This window comes from Heteronotia binoei, chromosome 13 (genome assembly GCF_032191835.1).
Source record: "Heteronotia binoei isolate CCM8104 ecotype False Entrance Well chromosome 13, APGP_CSIRO_Hbin_v1, whole genome shotgun sequence".
Lineage (NCBI taxonomy): Eukaryota > Metazoa > Chordata > Lepidosauria > Squamata > Gekkonidae > Heteronotia > Heteronotia binoei.
The window spans coordinates 49,462,748-49,485,226 of record NC_083235.1 but is presented as its reverse complement, the minus strand read 5'-3'; the positions used below and the strand labels follow the sequence as shown (position 1 = coordinate 49,485,226).

Below are 22,479 nucleotides of genomic sequence, written 5' to 3'. Positions count from 1 at the left end.
AGTTACCAATGACAGGGGTATAGTTTTCTCACGCAAGTATCTGGGATTTTCCAGCTGGAAAAGAGACATTGAAAAGAGATTTAAAACACAAGCCTTTATGATCCTTTATGGGTTAAAAAAATGAAGCAAGCATCTTTTAAATACAGCTTAAACACCTGATGGATAAAATTCAATTTAAATGCCTCAACCTAGTCCAGGAAGTGTTCTTTTAGCTGAAAGGTGGCTAAACATTTTCTGAAACTCACATCTGTAAAGACTAAGCCCATTTTTCACTCCCTCTAAACAGCTTTTGCTCTCCAGCCCCCCCCCTCCATTCTCATCCCCCCAGTTCTCCCCTCCCACTTTATCTGCTGCTTTCTTCCAAGCTGCCTAGGCCCAGACTCTACTGCCTTGGTTGCCAGGCAACCAGGTAGCACCAGCTGCTTTAATTTCAAGAATTTTTGTGACATCTCCATTGGTATTATTTTGGGGGAATTAAAATTATCCTTACTAGATCAGATTGATATCATTAAAATGTCTGTTCTTTCAAAACTTTTTTTTTGTTTCAAGATTTCCCAGCTCATATTTCAGAGTGTGCATTTTAAAATGTCAGAAAATTATCTTAGATTTTATTTGGGAAAAGAAGGTACCAATAAATAATTAATTGGAACATATACTCCACTTTAAAAAAAAACTGGGAGTCTCCCAGTTTGTAGAAAAATACCCTGTGATGGACAGGTTAAGTACTTTCTCTCCCTGGAAGCAACCAATGAGAGCTGATGGAATCTTGTTGAGTTGACAGTTGGAAAACAGCAGCTGGGAGCTGAGAGGAAAAGGAGACTGTCTGAGTGAAACTGTGGAGAAGAGTTGCTTAGAGTTGGTTGAAAGTAGTCATTATCTAACAAAGGATCCCAATTGCGGGAATAAGACCATAGTTCAAAAGTTCAATGGAAGCAAAACATATAACTTTACTTTTTCAGTGTTATGTTGGTACTATAAATAAACATTAACTTCTTGTTTTGTTTAACCCTATGGGCTTGCGTGTCTCAAGGAAGCTAATACATACAAACACAAGTTAATATCTCAGTGTTTGAGCCCTAACCCTGATAACTCTGTTTGAGGGGCTATTAAAGGGGGCTGGGCTACCCTGTCTGCTGGTGTCTCTATGAGTGAGAGAGGGAATCTGAGAGAAAGAGTGACTAAATTATTCTAACTGGATGGCTTTGGATTGCCGCAGGCCATCTGCTTAGTTCAAATCAGAAAAAGAGACACCATGCTGTTCCTCCTGATGCATGCCGGAAATAAGAAGAAAGAAAACAGGAAGAAGGGAGTTACCTGAGACACATTCTATTGGTTAGAGAGGGTGAGTGAAAGCAATAGGAAGGAGATTGACATGAACCTATCTGTCTAGCTCTATAGTGTTTGTGGTCTTGGAAGACTAAGTAAGAGCCATTGCCAGTCTGTTCTTCTAACATTACCTAAGGAACACACTGATACAACCTAGTACAGATTAATAGCAGAATCATTTTTGGTTCAAATAATGAACATTTTCTGAAGTCCATTTATACTGTGTAGAAAAACAAACCGGTATTTGACAAGGAATAGCTATCTTTGATTTTGTTGTCTAGTACAGACTTCAAGCACATTGACTTCAAGGTCCTTTAAATATGGAATATTATCTAGGGCCTCGAACATTTTCCTGACCCCTTTTCCCCTTGTGAAGTGCTGTTCAATTTCAGTGGGAAAGTTATATAAATTACTAACACAGGATCAAGCCTTCAAGATTTAAATGTTAGTCTCATACTCCCAACTTTCAAACAAAGACAGCACTTAATTTTATTTTTAAAAAATTCAAGAAGAGTGCAAATAAAATGCAGCTATTAAATGGAAAATGCCAGCTATTTTACATATCTCTGGATTTTGAGCAGTTTTAGGCACTGGGCCAGATCAATTTGAGGGGAGGCTATGCGAGTATGCCTCGTTCCCCTAGTGTGGACCCCCTTAAGGGTCTTGAGGTTGGAACCAGATAGTGTCATGCCCACCTTGGGGACTGTTGCTTGGATGCACCCACAGGTCACAAGGCTCAGAATCATGTGGGACCACTGATCTTGCAATTCCAAGTCTACCCTTCAGCATGCAGGCTGGGAAAGGGTTTCATCAACAGGCAGGCGGGTTACCCAGTGTCTGGATCCATGCCCTATGCCAAATCAATATTCTGGCAGCTGTAATAAATAAAGCTGTGGCCTGTTTTACACCAGCTCAGTTGTACTGTGCATGTTTTTCTCCTACCTGCCTCTTCACTTGCCTTTAGAACCACAAGGACTACACTCTGAAATTTAATACTGCCACACTCTAAATGCTTCTGGATTACATACACATAAACTGATTTATAGATGTTCAGTGTCTAAACTATCGCTTTTCTTTTGCTAATCAGTACAGATTCTCTTATCCCAAATACCACAGTAAAAAAACTTATCAAAATAATTAGCATTCAAATATTCCTGAAACACAAGCCATTGTAAAATACATAAAGGGTTCATGCAGAAAGCATTATTTGCCTAATTGTGAATATAGCCAAGAAAAATATTTAAATACCATGAATGTAGACTTCTGTTTGCAAATATATGGCTCATTATTAAAGATTTCTTGATCTTCCCATTCATTCAAAACTTACCCACCTAATTCCATTTATACTGTTTCATTTTGGCCAGTATTAGTAGTAAAGTAACAGTAAACACATGTTACTGATATAACTAACATGAATTTGAGCAGACTTCAGAGGACGGTGGAAGACAGGAGGGCCTGACGTGACTTGTTCCATGGGGTTGCAAAGAGTCAGATTTGACAGTGCGACTGAACAACAAGCAGTAAACACTGCTTACTTTTATGTGATTTCCCCCCCCCCCTTAATGCTCCATTGCACACAATCACCCACATACCTTACCACCATAATAAATCAAGAGAGAATTATCTGGAAGTAACTGCTTGTTCTATCCCACCCCTCAGAATCCTTCACAGAAAGATTGTGGCTGAAATATGGAGCATACATGCCTTTTGCTCACTAAAAAGCTCTGGCCTATGCAACACCAGTGCCTGGGTTTGGGGCACCCTAGGTACCCAACCCACCCACCCACCCCCAGCTCCCTGCCCCGCTGCCCACACTTCCTCCTCCCCCCCCCCGACCTATAGGCCAGGGCTTTCCTACTTATCCCAGCTTGCACCTGGGCAGAGGGGGCAGGGGGCAGTGAGCACAGCAGCGGAAGCAGGCCTGAGCCAAGGGTGCTCCTGCCCTCAGTTGGACTTGGAGGCAAGTGGGCAGGCTGGAGAAAGACCCTGCTTGACCTGTCGGTATGCCCAGGGGCAGCAAGACAGCCGGGCCACTTTTGGCACAGAAACCTCTTGTGCACTTTCTTTTCTTTCTTTCTTTCTTTTTTTTTTTGCACCACCACCTCATTCCTGGGCAACTGCTTTTCATGATGTGCAAGCAAAAAGGGTTGGAATCAGAGAGGGAATGCCAGGTTGGGCAGCTGGGAGGCACCAGGTGAGGGGCACCTGAGAGCGCTTGGAGTCATGGAGGAAGAAGCAGGGATGGACCCCACCACCACCACCTCTCCCTGCCCACTGCTGCCACCATTGATCACTCTCGTTGACTTGGGGGCCAGATGGAGGCTGCCGCACGCCTTGGATGGTGCCGTTAATCCCAGGCCTGAGGAGGAGGAGGAGGCATGGTGGTGGGCATTGCAGAGTCCCAGTGCATGGTGGCGATCTCTGCCAGACTGCCACCATGCGGCCCCCAACAGTGCCCCCTGCAGCCTTCAATCACTGCTTCTGTGGTGAAGAGAGAGGCAAAGGGATGCCACATGCAGGGTGGGAAAGGGGGCACGCACTGCCCCTGTAGGCCAAGTGGCACCCTAAGCAGCCACCTACATGGCCTACTCAGTAGCACCAGCCCTGGGCCTATGCAATTCTTAAAGTAAGCATACAAGTCAGAAGATGACTCAAAATTGCAGAGCTTACAGGTTAAAAACTGTTTTTCTCATGTTGCAATCTAAGAGAACCAAATATAGCCAAAATTACACCTATCTAGCTGTTCATAGGGATAAGTAGAAATAGTCACATTTCATGTGTTGTGCACCAATGAACACAAAGTATTATAGATGGTTTTAATTGAACATGCTCAAATGGGATGTCAATGTTTAGAAATTTTCCCTTAAATCAAGCACATTGGGAAGCAATGCCTGACACAGCCAAAAGTTTCTAGCACACGCAAAAACTGATGAAGCACACTGCAATTCATTTGCATGTTTGATCTTATCCCATTATAATGATTTAGTATACAAGAACAGATGGAGATACTCATCTGTGCTCCTTTCAAGATTTCTCTCTCTTCTACGCTGTCATGGGTACTGTTAAACAGCATCACAAGTGTTTCACAAACATCAGTTTTCACAACAGAAGCAGATTTATTGTAAAAACATATTCAGTTTCAACAGGTTTCTTCCATGTGTAAGGGCTGAAGCACATGCTAGAGTAGTACAGGATTGCTGCCAAAACCTGCCTCTCTGTGGACCTGGTCTTAACATATGTAACTATTAATGGCATGAATCTCCACCATCACATTTTGAGTTGAGCTGGAACCCATAGTAAAATGTGTTCTGGAAGTAATTTAATTCACTTTCCAGTTTTTTCCAGTATGGATTTTCAAACTAGGCCTAAATATCTCCCTGGGACTTAATTTGACAATAGATTTATTTTAGCTTGCTTTTGGTAGTATCCCAGCTGGAGCTATAGTTTGGATTAATCTTAATCTTTAATAATTAACAAAGTAATAGGCTTAAATGTATCTGTAACTGAATGAGTGGTCACCTGAGCAGTCACAAATAGGTACTGTGCATGCACAGGCCTGCTACAAAGAAGACTTTTGAAGCTCAAAACGCCTAGAAGTGCTCCATCCTCCTCCCTCACACCGTTTCCAATCTTTTCCAGTATGACAAAGAGAAAGCAAAGCACCCTTCTTTCAGTTCCTCTCTGCTGTTACTGGGATGAGGAAAAGTCACCAGGTTGAGTTAAGAGCTCACAGCAGGGCAGGAGAGAGGGACTGTAACTGCACAGGTGACCACTCAATGAAGAACAGCTACAGGTAAGCAAAACCCTTTTTTTTTTCATTGTAGTACCTATACAGTCCCACATGAGAAGTTAGCAAGCTAACTGGTAACAGTCTAGAAAGGCTGGTAAACAGATTACAGTTAAACAGATTGCACGACCACTTTTTCCTCTGGCACATCTGTCATGGCATCCACATCTATCATGAAGTGTCTTATGAAGGTGCAGGAAATAATACTAGAACCTAGGTAATCAACTGAAACTGAAGGGTGGGTGATTTAGGACAGACAAAATAAGGTAAGTATTCCGTCACACAGCACAATGTTAATTTGTAGAATTTACTGTCACAGATTGCAGTCATAGCCACCAACTTGGAAGGCTTCATAAGGGGAGGTGACAAATTCATGGAGGACTTGGCTATCAATGGCAGAGACTAATACAAAGACTAATCAGATAATTCTTCCTGTTTGGTCCTGTATTGATTCTCAATTCGTTTAGCAGAAGGTGACACCAATGCTGAACATAGCCAAGGATCAATAATGACCTCAAGTAGACCTTCCATGGTTGGGAATGTAACTGGGCTGGTATTTTAATTGATATTTTAATCTGTATTCTAATTGATATTTAATTTTAGTATTAAATTGTTTATGAGGTTTTTGATTGTTTTTATGCTACTTGTTATTTATTATCTGCCCTGCCCATTTGTGGGGAGGGTGGGCTAGAAATCTAAATAAATAAATATTAATTCCTGGGATGCATTACTCTAAACATCCGATCCATCACTCTTGGGTGGAGGTGCATGACACAATGATTTTGAGTGATCTTGCCATTTGTATGAGTTATTCATTATAAATACAAAAATCTTTGCTGAGGGAGGACACGGATGGTTCTAATATGATGTCTTCAGGAAAATGCTCACAGGCACCCTTTACATTACAGCACCCTATCTTCATAACCAAGAAGGTTGCAGTCACAGTCCAAGACCCCTAGAGTGTTTATCTCTTCATAGGGCTCTTATGGAAGGCTTGAATCACATATGCAGTATGGGTTCATTTCCATTTGGTTGGAACTGAAAGGAGCATGTGGATCTCATAGTAGTTATACTGGAGGTCTTGGCATGGTGACTGGGATGACATCAAATACAAATATATTTGAACCAATTGAAGAGATGGCTCTGAATGGTGAGATAAGAGGGGCTGATGACACAAGATGGCAGGTTCCAAGTTCTGGACATGACCCTCCAAGATGGAATGGGATGAGAACAGTGAATTACCTGATGGGGGAGGCGTTGTTGGAACAGGGACTAACTCTTTTATCAGTTCCAAGGATGAAGGACTAGATACATATGACAACGATGGGAAGGAGTGGACAATGACACTGATTTAGGAGACTTCTCTGCATGTTTGTGCTGATGCCTAGCTTTCTTCAATGGTGTCTTCAAGGAGCTTCACTCTGGAGAAGTAGGGACCACGCACGTGGATTTCCCCCTAGGCTTATTCAAATTTGGAGTGGTCTGTTTCAGACTCAGAGTCATGGAAGTAGGGACACTTAGATCCTTCTGTCAGTTACAGAAAGTTGTGCAGAGCTCAGATTTTTGTCTTGAGCAGTGTCAGATACAGCTTTTTCCCAAAATACCACTTTTAAGCGGAAAACTGTCATGCCTTTTTTGGAGTGAACCAGCAACAGATGAAGCAATGCAATACAATACAATGCAATATGTATTCCTCCTTATTGAGGCATAGTAGCCATTGTTTGTGGACATCTGAGTGGGGAATTTTTCACCCACAAGAGCACTTTCTGTGCTATTCCATGAGATACATTTATCGGCATTGCTGTTGAGAAAAAGAATGGAGCTTCTGTAAATGAACTTCTCTCAGCTGTGGCAGAGACAGAGTTGAGGGAACGGCACTCCATCCCCTCTATATTATTCCGGGAAAAGTGAGGAACAGGGAAGGGGGACAGAGTGTGCTAGCTTCAAAAATCCTCTCTGTAGCAGGACTCTGAATGCATAGTACCCATGTGGGACTGTACAAGTACAAGACAATGAACTGTGAAAAATCCCTTATTTAAATTATTTCCTTTCAAATATATTATAGTGGATCGGATCTTTTTTCAGATTTTGCAAGACATTTTGCAAGACAGCTTACATTACAAATTTCTCCCTCTTCATATGAAAGCCCTAAGGAGCAACATCATCTTTTTATCTATATGCACACATGTACAAGCTGTATTTCCCCTTTCTCCTCAGCTCATAGAATGGAAGGAGATTAAGAACCATCAATACTGCAGTAATGAGGTTGGTATGTCACTCCTCCACAAGGCATAATCAAGACAATCATCAGCACTAGGCTGTGGAAAGGATCAGGGAAGTACCTGTCCACTAGGAAATGCTGTGATGCTATGAGAATTATGGTTAAGTTTAGAACCAATGTACTATCCAAGTACAGAGATGATTATGTAAAGCCATAGCAAACCTACAACATAAAAAAGAAACCAGTTCTGAAACTGGCAGAATTATAGAAGAGATGGGACAGTTCTGTCCAGTTCTGAATTAGATTATGGCTCTCTGTTTGGTTGCCTCCCAAAAGGCACTGCAGGAGGTTCTTTATGCCTAACAATGAACCCTGCATTCTGCTCTTAAAAGAACTGTTTACATTTATGAGCTCCGGTCTTGAAGTCAAAGCATCTAGATATGAAGACCTGTAGCTCCAAGCTCTTGAGAGGGAGGGTGTTTCTCACCTAGTGATGTAATGACACCGGTCAGAGTTTTCTGGTCACAAAAAGGAAGGTTCTGGTATCATTGTGTGAGCCACCCTGAGTCCGCTTGTGGAGAGGGCGGGATATAAGCTTAATGTAATAAATAAATAAATAAATAAATAAATCATCAGGACCATCTGATTTTTTGATTGACAGTTAATCTGGATTCTAAAGGTATTTAACATCAGTATTTGAGATGCTAAGGCCCTCTGCTAACGCCGTGGTTAGGACCTGACAGAGTGCCAGAATGCATTCCTAAGTAGATAAATGTGCTTTTATAAATATTGGCTTATCTTTTTCCCTTCCGTAAAATGAATACTGAAATTGCTTCTTGCTTGAAAATGTGTGCAGTATGGTTTTCTTTCAATAAATGGTTTTAACTTTTGAAAAGGTTTTTCTGTCTCTCAAATTATGGGGTTCTTGCCATTCATCTCCCCCCCCCCCCCTTTACTGAACCCAGTGGGAATGGGAGTCCTAGGAAAGGTTTCTATACTCCAAAATTCCCTAACAGAAACTAGGAACTGGAAACTATTACAACAGACTCAGCCTGGAGGGGAGAGGGAGGTAAACAGAAAAAAGCCAGAAAATCTGATGCTCAGTATCATAAATCAAAGTATATTTACTTTCTCCAGTCAATTAAGTTAAACATCAATATAAAATGTCACATGTATCATGCTATATCTGCAAGCCCATAAATATGTGCAAAGGCAGCTCTTTAATACAGTACTCAGTTGATTTTATTAGTTAATTACTTTCATCTTGTATAATAAATAACACTAACGTATCTGCATAGCAGATAAATACACATATGGGAAATTAAACGATTTGGATTATGTCCTCAGTAGATATACTTAACATTGTCATTATAGAATAATTTCCCAATCACACTACTTTATTGAAGGCCAGAGTTCAGAGGAACTCACCACCACACATTGCTTTCTCAGTCCCCTCTACTCATATATTTGTAGAAATCTGATGTGGTGCAAGACTGTGCTTTAGGGATTCCCAAGTATCTTGTTCTGATAACACTTGATGCAGTTGGGCATACACTGAAGCATCTTCCAATTCTGACCCAAATACTTTATTGCTGTTTAGAATCTTTCTAATATTACTTCTCCCTGTCAAGGCCTTTGAGATACAATCTACCTCTTACTGCAATCAAAAGCAAGATCCCCACTGCATGTAAGAGAGATACACTATACCATTTATGACAGGGGTGAACTTCAGTAACAAGAAAGCACACATTGTTAAATAGGAGGGAGCAAATACAAACTTTCCCATTTGAAAAGATCCACCCTATTTCAAACTAGATACAGACTGTGTTAAACTGAATCCAGCTCAAAATGGGGTTTGGCCCTGTCAATTTTGCTAGCCGTTCACCCCAGACAGTAACCACCTGTCCCAAGCACATGTGCCTTAACTCTGAGAAGGGGGAGGTGTAACATGCTAGGAGGCTCACTAGAAACAAATCTGGTAGAATTACAGTGGAACTGATGCTCCTGAATATCCTCAAGACCACGATTTCATAGCATGGGACACATCATTTGTAACTTTCTATCCTAATTCATTTCACAAGACAGAGAAAACGACGACCCCCATCTTTCATAGCAGGAAAGTCACAACCATTTCCAGCTTATAAATCTTGCAGTGCTAAACTTACGTCAGCTGAACCCTCCCTGTCACCAGTTACACCCTATGAATGGAGTAGACAACCTTTTTCGCTCCAGGTGCAGGAAAAAAATACATCTACCTGTGAAGATGTTGGTGTGCAGGCATGGTGGAGGGAGATCAGGTTTGTACCTGGAGCAAGGCAAGCCCTAGCAATGCTGCCAGCATCTCAGGGATTCACCTTAGACTCAGCTGATTGGCTGAGCAGGTCTGAGAAGTAAAAATAGGCATAATCCATTCCTACAGCTTTCATGTGCACTGCTGGTCCCAGTAGTGCTGCCAGTGGCTTGGTTGTTTGGGTAATGATCTGGCCCTGGGTGCCAAGCTCTGGTGTGTTCCTGTTGGCACTCTTGCCAAGGGTTTGCCTATGCCTTCCCCTTGTCCTATACCTTCTCTAATATAAGGCCCCCGCCGCATAATGGAGAGGAAGAGGGGACTGGAAAGAAGGCATACTTCCCCTATTTTTGAACCAACAAAAATGTGTTAATAGACACAGGTTTTTCAAGCATTCAAGAGGGGTGAGGAATCAAGATAAGAGGGTAGAGGTCACATAATATTTTTAAAAATTAAGAAAACTACAAGTCACTCACTATTTAAGTTAAACACATCATTCACTTTTTTAAATTAAACCTGTGCTGCACCAACTATGCTGGCTCCCAGTGGAGTACCAAGTCAGGTTAAATGTCCTGCTGTTAACCTTTCAGGCCTTGAGCAGACTGGGATCTGAGTACCTTCAGGACCACCTCCTCTGGTATGTCCCTAGGAGGGCATTACACTCCTCTGAAAACAACCTCCTGGTGATCCCTGGCCTCAAAGATATCCGGCTGTCCTCAACCACAGTCAAGGCTTTTTTGGCCCTGGCTCTGACCTGGTGGAACTCTCTGCCAATACCACCAGGGCCCTGCAAGGCAGAGATGTACCACCAGGCTTTTGACTGAGGACAGCAACGGTTTCCCATCATGGCTGGCGCACTCTTCTCTTTTTTCTTCCATCTTCTCACTTTGGCCTCCTATTCATCCTGCTCATAAGACAGCAGTATAGTTCAGAGTAGGTTTAAGTTTAAATTAAGAATGTCACTTTGAGATCGTTTGTAATTAGTATTGTTTTAATATTTTTTAATGTTATAATGTTGATGTTTTTAACTTGCATATCATCCAGAGCCCTATGTATTCAGGAACAGGCAATTCACAAACCTAAAATATAAATAATAAATTGTAGGTGTATATTGAAATACAGGTCTTTATCTTACTGCAGGGGTGTCAAATGACTGGCTCGCGGGCTAGAACTGGCCTGCCCAGGGCTTTAATCAGGCCCACAGGCAATGCTCCCTTTAAGCTATGGAGTCCTGTGAGCAAAAATTCTACTTCATGACTAAAGACATTAAAGTTGTGAGCTACTGCATAAATTAGTTCGCGCTGGGGCCATTTTTCCTGAGCTAAGACAAAAATGTCTGAGCTAGAGGTTAAACACCTGTGAGCTAGCTCACACTAACTCAGCTTAGAGGGAACACTGCCCACAGGGCTCTTTCTCCTCCTCCCCCTCCTCTCACCTTTTGAAGTGCTAAGATTGCCAAAGTTCCCAGCTCCTCCTTCCTTAGTCTTTGCAAGCAAAACTGCAAAGAAAATGTAGAATGGATTTTCCATTAAAGTCTCTGCGCCAAGATACTACTCCCAGAGTAGTAGTCTTTCTGGGCACAGAGACCTTAACAGAAAATCCATTCCATGTTTTCCTTGCAGTATTTTCTACACTGCAATGCATTTTAATGAAGTGGAGCTCTGTTTCACTTTTCATTGTTTATATGGCCAGTTAGAAGCTGTTCCTTGCTGGAGTTGTGTGATCTTGCAAATAAAGGGTTGGTGCTTTCAGCCAGTATGTCTCTGCTGAATAGACCTTAGAATTGGTGCCTAGTGAGTACTCTAACCTGGGAACCTACAGCCAATGGGGGATATTACACTGAAGAGCCATTGCCAAACTGAATAGACCTGGGGGCAGGGGAAGAAGCTTGCAATGTCCAGCCATTTCATGTTTTCCTAAGCCCCAGAGCATTTTTTATTTTTGGTTTATATTTTTAGTTTCTGTTGTGATTCTTGTACTATTCTCCTACCTTTCCATTTTAAACAAAACATCACAAGAGTTTTAAGCATTGTTGTATTTTAACTAAAAATAATATTTTTAACTGTGTTTCTCTGTATCCTTTATAATGTTTATATCTCCACTACCTGGCATTACATTTTATAACACGCATGGCCTAGCCCCACAAAGTCCCATTTATGTCAGATCTGGCCCTTGTAACAAATGAGTTTGACACCCCTGTCTTACAAGTAACACATCTTTAAATCCAGATACAATACCAATGAACCTACATATCTACCCATGTAAAAACTGTTACAGTGGAGAAAAAGGGTTAACAGATTAGAGTTCCAAGTTCACTTTTACGTATGCTTGTTTTTGTTTTTAAATCCCTGCTCTTTCAGTCTCTCAAGGTGGATCATATATTGAAGGCAGTTCAGATGACTTTTTACAAACTAGTACACTAAAAGTGGTAAGGGAGTATTTTGTTTTTGATTTTATTCAGTTTAATAACATAGCTTCTGGTATGGACAACAATTCTGCAAATAACAGGATGGATTGCTAGCACAATGTACCTAGTTATCTCAATATAAACTCCATTTAACTTTATCAGTGTCAGATTTGTTCCAGTTTGTTTCCAAAGTTTAAAACAGACTTTTGTGCAAGATCTTATTGATCATTCTGGAAGTTAACACTAAATTATCAACAAAGTTTTTTCTGAAGCCAGTAAATGAAAGAAAGTGTATTCATTTTACCCCAAGATTCCAACTGTTAAGACGTGCTTCAAGGTCACTGTCATCCAAAGAAAATTTTCTGGTGTGATGATGTTCCTAGAATATTAAATTATCAAATGAAATGCTAAAATAGCAAACATTGACAAGTAACAGGGTATGTTTCAGGAGCATTTGGACCTGTCCTGGAAATTAATTTTCTGCAAATATTGCTGCTATTGTAACTCCAATTCAAGACACATATAGACAACATACTTTATCAGCATGCTTCCCTTCTACTTCTGGGGACCACTTTCCAAAATACGAAATAAAGGCACAAATCTTTTGGCCTACAAACCTTTGGATTATACACGTTTGAGCCCACACCCTCTCCATCATAACATAATTTTCATACTTTGCCAAAGACAGTCTCATGATAGTGTCTTCTTATTCTCATAATAGTGTCATCTATGGCCACTGTGTTCTGGCACAAATAAAAAAGTTTGCCCTTTAAAGTATTTCACAAAAAAACCATAGATTTTCTGGGAAATACTTTAAAGGGCAATTTTTTTTTATTTGTACCAGAACACAGTGGCTGCAGATGATCTAGCTATTAGTATAATATTTTATGCTTTGGGTATTGAATCCTGTTTTAGCTATATCTAAACAATATCCTAAGCCTTTGGAAGGAAAGTTTCCAATTATATGCTAGCATAGATAATAACACAATTTTCTGAGAATGTTTAAAAACTTTTTTTTGTTATCAATAATCCTACATGCAAGAGTGCTTAGTGTCACTTCTCACTGCTACTCACCCCACGCCACTTTCTCTGTCAAGCTAGCAATAGATGTTTTGTACTGGAGAAATCATTCCACAAACATTCTTTTGAGAGGTCTGTTACTAGCGTGCAGTCATAATTCCTGAACAATTCTTTTTAATTTTCTTGTTGCTAGACACGCCATTAGAAGCTCATTGTTTGCCAAACACATAGCTGAGTATTTTTTATCCTCCTAAGGATCTGTGATCCCTTAAGGTTAACTGCAAATTACCTCACATGATGATTACCTGCTTCCTTCCTACTGTTAATTTTTTTCACGGAAGGTTGAGGTGTATCAGCACAAGATGATAGTTAACAGAAACAAAGTGAGATGAAGAACAAGAAGTTTTATTTTGAAAATAGAAAAAATGTTTCTTACAGGAGTCTTTGAGGGGGAGATGAAGTCTTCTGATCGATGAGGTAGACTCACAGAATGTGATTTTAATGGTAGTTTTCCATTATATGTATACTGATCCCTGTTATAAACAATACAAAAAATCAAAACATGGAAATTTCCACAAACTTTACTACTAAACATCTGTTTATATATTTACCTTGCCCTCCCACCTTGAGATTCAACACAGTGTACACTTCACAAAACATGAAAGCCACCCTATGTATCTGAAAGAGCAGGGTTTCCCCCCCTCACATCAGCTGCCAAGAAAAAGAAGTAAAGGATCTTATATTTGCATACAAATTATAGTAATGTACGCTAATGTATAACTTTTCTTCTTGTTATTGCTGGATGACAAACATTCAGGGTTGGAGGAAGGGTTAAGCATGAATTGGGAAAATTTAGGTTCATTCTGTTTTGTGATTCATGAGGTCCCATGAATTATGAACTGACATGAACCTCCCCCAGTTCACAAACCAATTCAGTTCATGAGATCTGTGGATCTTCCCTCCCTCCTTTCTGCTGGCAGCAGCTCACCAGGGCCAGCAGAAAGGAAGGGGTGTGTGTGGATCTTCCCTTCCTCCTTTGTGCTGGGGGCAGCTCATTGAGGCCAGCTGAATGGAAGGGGGGGAGACCTTGCAAAAACCATTTGAAAGGCTTCTGTTCCAACCCACCCACCCCCACTTGGAAGCAGAGGGGAGAGAGGGATCGCTGAAATAGCCTGCATCCATTTCAGTGATCCCTTTTTCTCCCTTCCTCTCTGCTTGGAAGCAGGGGAAGAGCAAAAGGGATTGCTGAAATGACTTGCAGAAAACCTTTTTAAGGGAACACTCCCATTTAAACTGGGAAGTGATCCCTTTAAATAATTTAAAGCATTTAAAGGGACTATAGCCTCTTTCAATGCCTTCTTCAAGCCCCATCTCCAGCACCAATGTGTCTACAAACATGAACCATACAAACCCACCTGGAAGTTCACTGGGCTCATGAATGGGCAGGATGGCAGGAACCGAGGTTTGCAAACTACAAATTGGATCCAGTGTCAGTATTATGAAAGCCAAGCAGTTTCTAAGCACATGCTGGGAAAGTGAAAGTAACTGATCTGCCAGGTAGATCATCTAAGTGACAGAAGGTGGCTGGTTGCCAGATTGCATCAGCCTGGACAATGTCAGCATGACTCAGCAGCGAGCTGATTGGTTACCTGGGTGGATGGAGTGTATAAATGTACAAAGACTATGTGTGGGTTATGTATGATGGAGTTGCAGCGGAGCATTCTGTCAGTTTGGAGAGTGGAGGTGTAAATAAATTGTATATAGTAGTTTTAACACTACTGTGTGCAAGCCTTCATTCTTTGTGTCATCTAAGACCACCCTCGCTAAACACAGGCGCATCAACATCCAGTTAGTGACAAACTTCAGTTTGTAATTTGGTTTGTGCCAATCTCTAGTTGGAGAAACATTCAGGGTTGTCTCCTTTTGGGGTGAACATAGTTGCATTACAATAACAGTAAACCATAAAACACAGCACACCAATATAAGCAGATAATAGGAATTATTAGAAAGTCTATGCAGCCAGTTTTTAAAGCCTCCATGGAAAATTACTTGCAATAACAACCAAAACAAGAGTTTTTCTATGTTGCTGCTACTTTTCGCATCCCCAGTTGTAGTGCCACCACCACAGAGAATTCCATGCACTGAACATCCTTCACATTACAAGAGTGAGGAATATTATGCAGACCCTGCTGGTATCAGGGGACCAGGAGTTTGGTGGACATTTATACTGATTTAAAAACCTAATGCATCAACGTGCCTAGGTAAAACATTTAAAATGGTTACAACTAAATGTCATATAACTTCTGTGCTAAGACTAGTCTATCTAAAAAAATTATGTCATAAGGTAAACTTCAACAGAACTAATCAGAGCCAACAAGTATGGAAAAACATTTGGGGATACCTAACCCAGGTAAGTAATATGGCATTCCTCTCTTCTGGAAAACACATCTCTCCAAGCTGTGCAGCATATCCAGGAACAGTCAGAAACAAACATGGGCACCCCCCTCAATCTTATTGACATAAAATTTTTAAACTTTCCTGGCAGTATGAACCCATCTGAGCATTTAGTACCATCAAGTCATTTCCAAATTAGGCAACTGTATGAATTAATGACCTACACAATGTTCCATCATTAACAAGCCTTGCTCAGGTCTTGCAAATTAAGGGCAATGACTTCCTTGATTGAGTCAATCCACCTCATGTTGGGTCTTCCTTCCTTATCTTGTCTTACAAGATATTTATAAAATCATTCACGGGCTGTAAAAAATTATCAACTTAAAAAACAGTGCTCCACCAAGGGAGAACGATTCAGGCTGGCAAAATTAATGCAAATAATTGTTTTTCTATTTGAAGTCATGTGAGGAGAGCCTAATCTGGCACACACACATACACACACCTGGCCCACCGCTCTAAGCAAATGCATAGGTCCAGGGCTTTTTTGTAGAAAAAGCCCAGCAGGAACTCAGTAGCATATTAGACCACATCCCCTAATATTAGCATATTAGGTCACACACTCATTAGCATATTAGGCCACACCATCTGGGATAATCAAGTGCAAACTGAACTGTGACAGTAACTTTTCCAGGCCCTGCAGCAATTCTGGCTGGCCAGCCAGGCCCCAGGGAGGCTGCCGCACAGTACATCTGGGCCCTGTAATCCCTGCCTGACCCTGGGGAGGCTGCTGTACAGAGTGGCTGGGCCCCACGATCCTCGCTGGCCAGACAGGCCCCACATGGCTTGGTTCGATCCAGCAATCCCCGAGCGCCACACCAAGTGACCTCAAGGGCCGCATACGGCCCTCGAGATGGAGGTTCCCCACCCCTGCTGTATGTGCTCCCACTTGGGCAGCCCCAATAGCAGCCTAGCAGCCACATTCTGCACTAGCTAGAGTTTCCGGGTTCGCAACAAAGGCAGCCCCAAGTAGAGAGCATTACAGTAGTCTAATCTCGAAGTGACCATTGCATGAATCATAGTTGCCAGGTCGCAATGGTTGAGGAAGGGAACCAACTGTTTCGCCCACCTCAGATGAAAAAAGGCGGTTTTCACAGTTGCTGCTATCTACTGACCTCCATTGACAGGGCCTCCATTGACAGGGAGGCTTCCAACAGCACCCCCAAGTTTCTGACCTTGGGCGCCTTTGACAGTGGTGCCCCATCAAAAGTTGGTAGGGGAATTTCCCTGCGCAGGCCACCACAACTCAGGCAAAGGACTTCTGTCTTCATCGGATTCAGCTTCAGTCAGCTCAGCTTAAGCCAACCAGCCACAGCTTTCAATGCCTGATCCAGGTTTTCTGGGACAGCGCCAGGCCAGCTGTCCATCAGTAGATAGAGCTGGGTGTCATCAGCATATTGATGGCAAACCAGCCCATACCTCTGGACAATCTGGGCAAGGGGTTACATGTAAATGTTAAACAACATTGGGGATAGAACTGCCCCGAGGCACACCACAATTAAGCGGGTGTCTCTGGGACGACTCTCCCCCAATTGACACCCTTTGTCCCCGACCACATAGGAAAGAGGAAAGCCACTGTACGGATAGTCCCTGAATCCCTGCGTCGGCGAGGCGGTGGACTTGCAACTGATGGCCGACCGTATCGAACGCAGCCAATAGGTCTAACAACATCAGTACCACCAAGCCGCTTCGATCCAGATGCCACTGGAGGTCATCCACTAGGGCGATTTGCTTCTGTTTGGTCATTTATAGGAAGAGTTCAGTCTTTATTTGATCAAAACCAAACTTATTTGTCTTTTTGGAGGTCCATGATATCTTTAAAACTCTCTTCCAACACCACATTTCAAAGGAATCAACTTTCTGTCAGCTTTCTTCATTTTTCAACTTTTACACCCATAGTAACAGGAAGCACTGTGGCATGAGTTATCTTGATCCTATTCACCAGCATCACATCCTTATACTTTGGGATCTTTTCTAAATCCTCCAAGGCTGCCCTTTCCAATCTTAATCTCCTTCTGATTTCTTGGTTGCAGTCTCCTTTTTAGTTAATTATGGATCCAACAAACAAAAAACCTTGAACAATTTCAATTTCTGCATTATCAACCTTAAAGTAATTCTCCAGTACTCATTACTTTTGTCTTCTTGATATTCAGCTGTAATCCTGCTTTGGCACTTTCTGCTTTAACCTTCAAGCAGCAGTTATTTCAAGTCTTCACTATTTTCTGCCAGCGATGTGCTAGCATTTGCATAGCTCAAAAGTCTCCCCCCCACAACATTCATTCCACATTCATCTAAATCTAATCCAGCTTCCTTTATATGTTCTATACACAGACTAAAGAGAAAGGGAGCTAAAACAATCTCATCTGACACCTTTGACATTTGGAAACACTTCTGTTCCTCTGTACTGGTTTAGCAGTAGCCTCTTATCCAGGTGATAGGTTATACATTAAAACAGTCAGATGTTGTGGCACACCCATTTCTTTTAAAAGTAACCAGTTTTCATGATCCATACAATCAAAAGCTTTGCTCTAATCTGTGAAACACAAGGTGATTTTCTTTTGAAATTTTCTTGTGTGCTCCACCAACCAACACAATTTGCAACAAAATTAATAGTGCTTGTTCCTTTCCTAAATCCAGTTTGGACATCTGGCATTTTTCATTCCATACATGGTAACAGCCTTTGTTGCAATACTGTGAGCATCATTTTACTCATGTGAAAAATGGACATGGTAGTCCAGTAGTTGCTGCAGTCTTTGATGTCTCCTTTTTCTGGAATGGAAATGTAGATTGAGTGTTTCCAGTCTGTGGCCTCTTGTTTTGTTTTCAATTTCATTTATTAGCTTCTATGACCAAAGTTCTTAAGCTAAATCAGGATGTAACAATCATCAAAACATGCATTGATAAACAATAGAACTAACCATAGTCACAGAATTCAAATGTTACAGTCAAAATATTCAAATCTAAAAGTGAATAAAATGTTAAAACAGGAATTTCTAATAAAACCTATCATAAAGTAAACCTAAAATTGTCACGTTAACCACATATATGCCAGATTCCATTACCATCAGATCAATCCATATTTCTGTCGTTTTGCAGATAAGATTATCGTTAAAAATTTTGTAACAAAATAGGTGGTTTCAGGATTACTATCTGCCAGCAAATAAGGGACCACCCAAAGATCAGTTAGTAGTTGGTGTTTAATAAGAACAGGAGTTATCCAAATTCATCTAGGAATTGACCACTGATGACAATGTAATAGAATATGGCCAAGTGTTTCTACAGTTCCAGACCCACAATCATATAAGCAATCTGAGTACGGGACTCTAGAACAACAACCTGTCAACTCAGTAGTGGGAAAAGAATTAAGCCTAGCAGGAGTGAAAGCATGTCTATGACTAGGTGTTTTTAGGAATCTAGTATATCAAGGAAGAGACTCTGGAGAAGGAATACCTAGGGCAAAAGTGGAACATACGCGTCTTGCTCGATCTAAACTACTAGCCCAGTCAAGATTGATCACCTTCATTCTAGTCCGCTTCAAAGCTTCCTGGTAAATTAAACTATTCCAGGCTGTTGGAGGAAAGCCCAATAACTCAAATCTAGTATCTAGATATCTTTCCCAACTGCTTCTGTAATTGTCCTCCTTTAGGAGATGTAAGAGGCCACCTTGGGCATTTGGTGCTAAATAAAAAACTTTTAGTCTCAATTTAAAAGCTGCAATCCAGGCTCTAGACTCCAAAGAGTGTTGGGCAAATTCCATTCTAAGTGCAGTTCCAGCCACACATCTAGGAGCCCCTGCCATCCTGCACAGAAAATAAAGAAGCATACGATCAAGGGATTCAGAAACTGCATTAATCCAATGGCCATGCCAAATAAAATCTGAGAAGTTACTTTAGCATTAAAAGCTGCAATGGCCATTGGCATATTCTGACCCGCCCCCCCCCCCCCGAGAAAAAATATCTAAGGATAGTGTTTGAGTTTGTTTTAGCAATCTCTGATGCTGCATTAATATGAGGCTTCCAAGATAGATTGTGACTGAATATCACTCCCAGATACTTAAATTGGGTCACCTGTTCTATTTTCTCACCCATGACAGACCAGTGTTTCCATCTATGGGAGGGTTGGTTTGAGAAGACCATTATTTTTGATTTATTAAAGTTTATTGACAGCCCCTCTTGAGAGCAATACCCTATAAATGATTTTAGAATTTTACGAAGACCTACCTGACCTCGACAAAAGGACTGTATTGTCTGCATAAAGCAAAAAGGGAATTTCCTGGCCAGCCAGTACTGGAGCATGATGTGCTGTTTTCTTTATGTATGGGATCGTGTCATTAATGTAAAGGTTAAAAAGTGCAGGCACTAACAGACAGCCTTGTTTAACACCCTTTAACAAAGGGAAAGTGTTGGTGAGCTGGCCCTCCAACCTACAGCGGAATTGGGCAGTAGGATTCTCATAAAGTTTGGAGATCAACCAAAGCAACCTTTTATCAATTGAGGTATTTGCCAGTTTAAGGCAGAGACGGGACCTAGGGACTGAGTCAAAGGCAGCTCTCAGATCCATGACGGCAGCATATAAGCAGCCTCCTTTGTAAGAGGAATATTTATCAGCCAAATGACTCAATACAAGCCAGTGGTCCACAACTGAGATACCTTTTTCTAACCACAGCTTGCCCAGGATATAAAATATCTTGATTCCATCCAGTTTGATAGCTTTTGAAGTAAAAATATCAGCATACAGTTTACCAATTGATGAAAGCAAACTGATAGGTCGATAGTTTGCGGGGTCATTTATAGAACCTTTTTTGTTCATTGGAACTATTATTGCATGCCTCCAAAATTCAGGAACAAGAACTGTGATATTAATTTGGGTAAAAAGAGGGGCCAGAAGATTGCTCCACCAAGGTAAGCTGGTTTTGTTTTCCATATTTGTTGGCATATTCTTGTGAAGATTTTATGTTTCTGTGGCTTGATTTAGTTCCACCACCACTTCATCACCACTGCAACTGTTTGTTGCCTTCTGCTTTTGTGGTCATTGATTCCTGAAGGATATAGATGCATCTTAGTCTGGTGTATCAGCTGTGAATGTGACTGACTCAGCTAAGAGTTTCGCCTCTTGACAGAGTCTCAGTTCCTTACAGTATTGCTCGCAGCTTCATTAACACAAACCCCATCAACAGGTTAAGGTGTGCCTCCAAGGGGGTGAGGTCTAAATATACATAAATATACAATAATTCAAACAAAGTACTATATTTCCCTTTCTCTTCTCTGTCACTTAGTTCTTCCAGGTAAAAGTACAGAAAAGTACTACTTGCACTGTTACTTAAAAGGGGTGGGGGTGGGCTGTGAAAGCCAGACGTATGCACAGGAACTATCCAAAACTGTGGATTGTCTTCTATAAAGATCTCCATACTACACAATTAGAGTGAATAAAACCTTGTCTTAAAAGACTTCATTCATTCCAAAAGAGAAAATATTTTATAAGAGGTTTCTTTGTTTTGTTTTTTAGAACTCCCTAAAGTTTTTAGTTTCTTGAGTAGAAAAATTAAAGAAAGGGAACAGGGCTTTTGTGCAAATACACTCACATTAAATCTACACAAAATAAAAATAGATTTTTTTTAATGCTGGCAACTCAGGTTGCCACAGTGCAAATTTTAAAATGTTATTACTGGAGAATCCACTAGGACCATAAAATCAACACAGCATAAAAGCATCATACAACCTGACACACAGTAGAACACAGGATATAAAACAGAAGTCATAAAACAGCCCTCAGGCTAAAGAAAGGCCATAAAAACAAGTATGGATAACCATTCAATTAAAAGCCTAGGTAAAGAAAAATATTTTGACATGGCATATGAAAGGCAGCAAGGTAGGCACTGGGCAAGTTTCAAAACAGAGGACATTCCAGAGCAGAAGCAGCTGAGATGAAAAACATATGCAGTCCTAACTTTTTCCTTCCTTATTGATCTCTGGGCCATCAACACCGGCGACCACGGAGAAAGCAGTTTGTCCCTTCCTCTGATGCTGGCATATATATATATATGTCTGCCGAGCAGGAACATAACTCCACAAACCAAAAGACTAGAATAAAGCCTGAGTCAGGCTTCAAGTTGTGTGTACAAATTCTGCATACTAAAATCAGCACAGTTCACCTGTTACATAAATAATGGACATTTATGAGAGGAAGGATACAGCATTTAAATTGAATTGTCCAAGATATCATCTCCCACCTTAAGGAAAGTTAGGGAGTAATGAAAGAAGAAAAAAGACATTACATACTAATAAATCTGTGATAACTATACTAATGTTCCATCATAAGACAGAATGTGGGCTCCAGCTACAAACGCCTATGCTTCAAGACGTCGGTTAAGTCTTCAGGGTTCCACATCACACTCCTTTTTGTCTTTATTCAAGTATTTTGGTAATAAAAAAAGAGAAGAAAAACTACTGTAATCCACCGTGGGTATGCTAATTAAAGCTAAATATGCCACTTCGAGCAAGTAACTGGAGAGGCAACATATACATTTTCTAAATAACTCCATTTATTTATAGGAGACAGAATACAGCTCACTGTCCAAGGACATGGAAATATTTTAGAAAATTACGTTGTTTTCACCTGTCTTTCCCCAACAAAACTAGTAAAACAAAAGATGCCATTAGAGATGGGCACAAACTGGGAAAATGGTAGTTCCTGTAGGTTCCTTTGATTGCCTGAACCAGTGGTGCATATTGGTTTGTGGTTCATGTAGAATAGGCCCCTTGTGAGTTAGATTCCAAACTCACCGGGAATCTTCAGCAGGCTCTCCTTCACCTGCCCTCCAAGTTTGGCAAAGACAGGGTTTGGAATGTCTGAGTTATAGCCCCCCCAAAGCAGGTGCCCCCAAAGAGCAGAATGGGAGCTCTGTGATTGGCTCTCAATCAAGCTATGGACAACTAATATGTGTGTTTCTAGGGTTCCCAGAAGTCCACCCCCCCCCCCAA

The 22,479-nt window shown here is 41.1% G+C and overlaps 1 protein-coding gene across 2 annotated transcripts in view; it reads right to left on the bottom strand.

Annotated features, from left to right (window-relative positions):
• CEP112 (centrosomal protein 112) overlaps window positions 1–22,479 on the bottom strand; it is a 507,150-nt gene that overhangs the window by 469,120 nt on the left and 15,551 nt on the right. For both annotated transcript variants that reach the window (XM_060252333.1, XM_060252332.1), the window contains exons 5-7: window positions 13,485–13,581; window positions 12,333–12,407; window positions 7–54 (exon numbers count right to left, since the gene is read on the bottom strand). In XM_060252333.1, the coding sequence (XP_060108316.1) occupies window positions 7–54; window positions 12,333–12,407; window positions 13,485–13,581 (220 nt within the window). The remainder of the gene's footprint in view (window positions 1–6; window positions 55–12,332; window positions 12,408–13,484; window positions 13,582–22,479) is intronic.